The sequence below is a fragment of the Mus caroli genome, chromosome 11, assembly GCF_900094665.2.
Source record: "Mus caroli chromosome 11, CAROLI_EIJ_v1.1, whole genome shotgun sequence".
Lineage (NCBI taxonomy): Eukaryota > Metazoa > Chordata > Mammalia > Rodentia > Muridae > Mus > Mus caroli.
In genome coordinates, this window is record NC_034580.1 from 68,992,245 (window position 1) to 68,999,605 (window position 7,361).

Consider the following 7,361-nt stretch of genomic DNA (forward strand, 5'->3'; position numbering starts at 1 on the left):
TTACTCATCTTGGGGTGCTGCTCTCCATCTGAAACCCCTTTTTAGGGCACCCTTGACCTCTTTGTTACGAAGACTGTAGATAAAAGGGTTCAAGGTCGGTGTGACTACTGCATAGACCACACTGGCCATGCGGTCATAACGAGCTGAGTAGGCAGATGATGGACGGAAGTAGACGGAGAGGACTGAGCCAAAGAAAAGTGACACTACCACCAGGTGGGCCCCACAGGTGGAGAAGACACGGTGCCGGCCTCCTGTGGTCCGCATTCCAAGCACTGCCACAAGGATGCTTGAATAGGAGAGGGACACGAGGAGCAGAGGGGTCAGCACCACTGTTAGCCCCTCTGAGAAGATGGCAGTCTCTGCAGCTGATGTGTCAGAGGTTGCCAAGCTCAGCATTACAGTCATGTCACAAAAGAAGTGGCGCACTGGGGCAGAGGGAGGGTAGGCGAGAGCAGAGATGAGCAGTGTATGTAGAAGAGAGTGCAGATGGGCCACAGCCCAGGATGCAGCCACCAACACAAAGCAGCGCCAGGGTGTCATGACTGCACCATAGTGCAGCGGCCTACACACAGCCACCGCACGGTCATAGGACATGGCTGCCAGGAGGTAGCTCTCGGTGATACCCAGAGCTACAAAGAAGTACATCTGGGCAAAACAAGCCTGGAAGGATATGGCCTGGCCAGGGTGGAGCAGGGTGGCCAGCAGTCTGGGGACAGTGACTGTGGTAAAGCAGACATCTACGAGGCTCAGGTGACCCAGGAAATAATACATGGGGGAACACAGAGCCCCATCGGACCTCACCAGCACCACCATGCTCAGATTGCCCAGGGCATTGAGCAGGTAAATGCTAAGGAAAAGAAGAAACAGCAACGGGTGAGGATCTGTGCCATCCATCAAGCCGAGGAGCTGGAACTGTGGTTTGTATGTGAGGTTGGTCACAGCCATGGAGGTCAGGTACCCATGGGAATGCTGAAAGGAAGAGATAGGACAGAAAAATCTAAGTTCTAGAAACCCCAAGTAGATTTCCTGGACCTCCAGGTACCATATATAATCTTAAATTAAAGACTATACTTTAAATCTATGTGCTATTTTGCCTGCTTATTTGTCTGTACTCCACGCATGCCTGAATGACCTATCATATGAACTGGGGATGTTTTTCTAGGATATGTTTTTCTGGAGAGAATAGGAAGAGGTCAAAGGAAAAATTACCTGAATTGTGTTCTTGGAAATGGGCAGGAGTTTATTAAACCAAACTTCTGGCTCCTTATAAGGAGGGGATGTGTGAAGTTGTTGGTATAGAAAGGAAAGACTGAAACACCCACAAATAACACTAGGACAAAGCCTGCCCTTGCTCTGAACTCAGCTCAGAAAACTTTCAAATTTCTGTGATCTCCAAAACAATGCTCTCATTTGTCCTCGTTCCGCATCTTCCTGAAAGCCCCCATTCCCTTTCTCACATTGCTCTAAGGCCACTAGAACTTTCTATGGCTGAGGTGACCTGCCCACCATCTGCCAAGAGAAAGGGATCATGTTTCTGTGTGGCCCTAGAAGATAATGGGGCAAGTGACTATCAAGAAAAAGCCCCATCTCACTACCCTGTCCAGATATCTATGCACAAGGAGGATGTCATAGATGAAGACCAGTGAGTGAACACAGGAGAACAGACAATGGAGGAGACTGAATGCTGATTAGTCAATCAACTGCCAGGACAACTCTTCAGGCTTTTCCAACCTGTTCATTTTTCTTCCTCTGTCATTATCACTCAGGAGTCATCCTGGGGATCTTGCTTGCTAAGAACAGGAAAACCACCTTTGTACCTTGGCACCCCTCCAGTCCATCCGTTATGTCAGTACCAGACCTTTCTTCCTAACTGCTCCCTTAGATGCATATACATTGCTGCAGAAAAAGCATAACTTTGAAATCAAAGATGCCTGAGTTTTATCCTGGTTGTCTGTGCAATCACAGAACCCCTTCTATTTAGTCTCTACTCTCCTGACCTGTTGATTCCTCTCTTATATACTGATGTCAACCTTAAATGAGACAGTGTACTTCCAGGATTAAGCAAGGCACAAATGCTAACTGGTGGTCACTCCCTTTCCCCCTGAACCTGATGACTTCTCTCTGCTCTCTGGTGGGTTCCTGGTGGCTTTTTGAGCTAGATCAGTCTGGCACTGGAGGTCTACACTTATTTACTTATTTTAGTTTCTTTAATTGAACTGAACCTGGTTTTCATGTAACTACTACAAATAGTCTCAATTTAGCCTCTGGGGGTAGGTAGTGTGCCAATCTGGCTTTCTCTATGTCTTTTTACCTAGCAGTGAAAGCAATCTGTCTTATGTCTGCTAAGTCATCTTTCTTCAACCTATGATGCCTGAGATCCAGTCTTAAAGGATCCAATTTTCATGTTCTTTTCATTCTTGTCACTCTTTTTTGGGGGTGGAGGGCACTTTCTTAGCAGAAGCAGACAGTGTTCCAGCTGGGGCTGAGCTGTGTGGTGTTCCCTGAGCAGTAGAACGGCTCAACCACATAGTTCATGCCCACTTCTTAGTGATTTGACCAGGCCAAGCTCTGGATTGAGCAACACGACTACAGAGCTAAGTTAGCCAGTGACCTACCTCATGCAATGCAAATGTAAATGTGTGTATCAAGAAGGGAATCACTCCTCTGCCTGGTTTATTTAAGGGAGGTGCCAGAGGGGATTTGAGGTTGAGTTTGGAAGCAGGAGTACATCACTACAAGCACAGGCTCACTAGAGTGGGAGGAATGTTGACAAGAAGGGAAGTAGAATTAAAGGCACAAAAAGATGATTTGTGGGAGGGTGGAACTTCAGACATGCCTCCTTTCACAAACATCACGCAGAGTGCTAGGCGATGAAGTGGGAGGAAGAGAAGATACATGGCAAGAAGCAGCAGGAATGGGCTGGGTTCTCTCACCTGCAGGCTGCTCGCCAGACTCAATGATGCCTGAAGCCCATAGAGGCTGCTTTCTCTCTTGGCCAGAACTCCCCAGTCATGGAGGTAGATGCACTGCCTTCCATCCTGAGATGTAGTTCCTAAGACTTCAGTGAGTTTCCTGTGGACTAGAGAGAGGGAAATCCAGAGCAGTAAGAGACCTAGGTGTTCCTCCCACCAGCTTTCTTGTCTAGCCAGCTCAGGTATCACTCATTGAAGATAGTGTGGATGGTTCAGGATGCTGCCTAAAGTCTTCCACCATGGCTCCCATAATTCTAATCCAGTCTTTACACCAGCTGCTTCCAGAAGTTTCCCCTTCCCTGGAGGCCAGCCTGGTTGGCCTTTTTGATGCTTCTTACACCTTTCTCATAAGTCTTCCCAACATCCTGTTCCCTACCTAAGATGCTATCCATACCCTATTCCAACACCTAAACCTAGCTTCCCTCCCTCCCCACCCCCACCCCCAGAAGTCTCACACCCTCTCTGGACCTCTAGAGTGCTCTTCCATTCCTCTCTCCCTTCTCTTCTACCTCAGTTGCTGATGATGTTTTTCTATTGTGTTGCTTATCTTCTAAACACATTCAATTGTCTTCACATCTGCATATGCCAGGGCTTTGGCCCAATTCTCTCGAAAATCTTAGAAGGCTCCAAAAAGGAGGTGGAATTTGACCAGGGCCAGCTTGAAAATGTCCAACCAAACAGACTTGGGTAGAAGATATTTTTAATAGGAAATTATAAGGGGAAGTTACATCATCTCTTTGAGCTGCTTTTTTCTTCCGTCTAAAAGTGAAATGATTTATGTGCATTCACCATGAGCTGGAAATGGTGTCCCATGCTGAGTTAGAAAGGTGGCTTTCGTCCAGGAGTTTGAGACCAGCTTGTGCAACATAGTAAGACTCCATTTACAAATATATATAATAATTCTACCTCCTCATAAACACTTAGCAAATAGTAGGTACCTAATAAAGGCCACCCCCAAGCTCATAGCTATTTTTGATAATATGAGATATGCTGTCTGCTCCTGAAACACCTGGCACAGGACTGAGTTCTAGGATAGTAGAACCAGTACCCGGAGTAATGCAGGTACTACATAGGAAGGATTTATTTAAGAGATCAGAAATAAAGCAGAGATACATAATATATAGGACCAGCAATCTTTTCACCCAGGCACCTACTGCCCTAAACCTCATGCAGAATGAACAATGCACCAGCACCTCAGTTACACAAAAACCCAGAGCCTGGCAATGCATACCCACACAGGACACAGGTATATCCTGACATATCCAGAAAGACATGCTAGAGACACACTCACAGAGATACAAGCATTAACTACTGACACAGAGACATAGACATACTCCAGGCACTATAGAAAATAATCATATGTGTCACATGCACATGACCACAGGAAGAAATCACAGAAACATGACAATCTCAATGGACTTTCTACACACAATGCACCACAGCCCATGACTAGACACACACAACCTGTCAATTCTGCCCTTGTTCTTTATATCTTCAGGTCAGTCTGCCATATCAACACAGACAGGAGAAATGGCGTCTCCAGCACTCTGTGCTTCCTTGAATCTCCTTTCTTCCTGAGTAGTCCCTATTCTCTTAACAGAGACTAGAAAGCTTTCTCTTCAATGGCAAGTTTAAGTTCTATTCCAAGATAAGCCTTGCTATTCCAAAGACAATGGTCTCTCTTCTACTTTGCCCTGTCAGCTCCTCACTCATTTCTTCTCAACCCTTTGTTCAACAGTCTCAATTATTGTATCTACTCTGTGCCAGGCAGATACTTGAGCACTGGGCAAGTAATATATTCACAGATGAACATGACATAGTCAGAGCGCTAATCTTCCTATTATGTTACCAGGCAAAGGGCAATGAGTTTTAGGTATCTTACCCAATACCATACTCCAAGCCTGGGCTCTGATGCACCTGAAGTCATTCAGCAATCTGGGGGTCAGACAAAATTCCAGTCACAGACTCTGAATCCCACAGTCACTAATGTGCAATCTGCCATGCATTTTCAGGTACTTATGTATCTTTCTCCCACCAGTGCTTGATTTATCCACTTTTCCACTCTACCACAGTTCTTCCTACTCAACAGCTCACCCATGAGTGTGCCTGGGCTCAGCTCTGCAAAGCTCAGACTAACCTGCTTGTAGCAGGGGCTGTTACAAAAGGTGTACCCTGGAGAGGCAGCTTTGTTTCCACAACCAAAGGTGAAAGGAATGACATGCTGGATAGTGATAAAAGGAGCACCAACTGACTAATTCGCTAGGAAACACTATAGGAACACCATGGCCTCTGAAATCTTTTTTCCCAACAGGACTCTTTGGACTTCAGTCAATCTACAGTCCACTCTCCTATACTGCTATGAAAACAGAAACGTGATCAAATTTTCTGAGAATCCAAAATTGAGATAGATGCTCCCTTGACATGATGTGTGACTGTGCTGGCCTCATGCTCAATGCCTTATGCTATCTCTTACCTGCCTCCTCCTCAAAGAAAAGGCTTAAATGGGCAGGGATGGGTAAAGATCAACATACAAGGAACACTGACATCCTCTTCCTGGCTTTTTCCAACATCTGTAAATCTACAAACTTGCTATGTGAGCTTGCCTGGGGAGGAGAGGCTCCTGACCCTGCTGTGAGAACAGGAGAGTGCTCCCGAGAGATGACATAGAAACCAGTCTCTCAGTACAGAACTGGAAGGACTTCCGAAGACCCCCTCCACCATTGTGGGTATGCCTCACCTAGAAGTGGAAGATGGAAGAAGGAGAGGCTGGAGTTCCTGGCAGAGTTCCCAAGGCAGCAGAATCTATGTCAGAGCAGTCAATCTCTATGTTCTAGGTGAAGCTTTTCATCATAGACTTGAGCTTTGCAGTCTTCTCACTCCACAATGAGACTGGAGGTGCTAGTATCATAATTCTCTCATGCTGGAGTCAGAGCAAGAACAAAACGGTCTCTCAGTTCTTTCTTCCGAAGCCTGCTGAGTATCCTGAGCTCCTTGCTGGCCTCACCAAAGAGCCCTTCTGGATCTGGAGGACTTGATTTCCCAGTGGCTCAATACCTCCTGAGGACATTCTCTACCTTATCTATCTGTCTGTCTGTTTGCCTAGCTATCTCTGGAACTAATAGTCACAGCCCACCTGTGAGCTTCTCTGGCATGGCCTCATTCACTTGACACATATTCAGTGTTCATGAGAGATGACCTACTGATATCCCAGGAGTGCCACAGAAGTATGAGAATAAGTGAGACATTTAATTCACATCTTCTTTGACCCTGGGAAAATCACCTCTCCCTTGTGGTCTTAGTGTCCTTGTTGGCAAACTGAAAAGGGAGAGATGATAATCTCTTCATGCTTGAAGGTGGAAAATTATGAACATGTGACTTTGACATTAACATTCAGTTTAGAGAGAAAAGACTTAGGCACAGTTGGCTGAAATGCTGGGCAGCAAGCACCCTAGGGAGTTAGAACAAAAGTGACACTTGTGTCTTGAGTGCTCAGGGACCACTTCTAGAAGAGAGAAGGCTTTAAGTCAAGCAGAAGAATGGGAAGATTTTAAATACATAAAAATGTAGTATTTTGAAGGGCACTGGGATGGTCCCTGTCTGCTTTAAAAAGACACTTCTTTGATGAGCAGTGAGTACTATACTTAATTTGTAGGTATAAGGATAAATATTTGGAATGCTGTTAGAAATTATATTGGTTTAGGGAAATGGCAGTAGTGGGTTCCCTTCCAGGGTCCACACCCTCACCAACCATGAGTAGTGGATTAGGTTCACAGTACCAGGCATGATTTACTTCCTATTGAGTGTGCCTTAGATTCAATTAGCTGATTATGTTCACCTTCAGGATACAAGTACCACTAATAACCAACACCGAATGAACTCGGGTGTGTTTCTTTGTGTATGCATGTGCAACAATCATAGTTAAATAATAAGTGGCCCTGAATGTGAGAAGAGGACACAGGAAGAGCTAAAGGAAAGAGGGGGAAGTGGGACAATATAAACATAGACTCATCTACAGAATTCTCAAAAAATAACAATGTATTTGAATCACAAAGGAAGACTAGAGAGATGGTCAGTGGTTAAAAGCATTTGAAACTCTTGCCAATGATCTGAGTTCAATTCCCAGCCTACATGCTGGGTGGTTTACAACAATTTGTAAGTTCATCTACAAAGGGACTCAAAGCCTCTGGCCTCTGTGAACACCTGTGTACTACACCTTTCTTCTTCTTCTTCTTCTTCTTCTTCTTCTTCTTCTTCTTCTTCTTCTTCTTCTTCTTCTTCTTCTTCTTCTTCTTCTTCTTCTCCTCCTCCTCCTCCTCCTCCTCCTCCTCTTCCTCCTCCTCCTCTTCCTTTCTTCTTCTTCTCTTCTCTTCTCTTCTCTTCTCTTCTCTT

General features: G+C 45.3%; 1 protein-coding gene across 1 annotated transcript; it reads right to left on the reverse strand.

Annotated features, from left to right (window-relative positions):
• On the reverse strand, positions 1–945 carry LOC110304242 (olfactory receptor 1L4-like). The gene has a single exon (XM_021175480.1). It carries the CDS (start codon positions 943–945, stop codon positions 1–3), a length of 945 nt encoding a protein of 314 aa, XP_021031139.1.
• Positions 946–7,361: the final 6,416 nt, after the last annotated feature.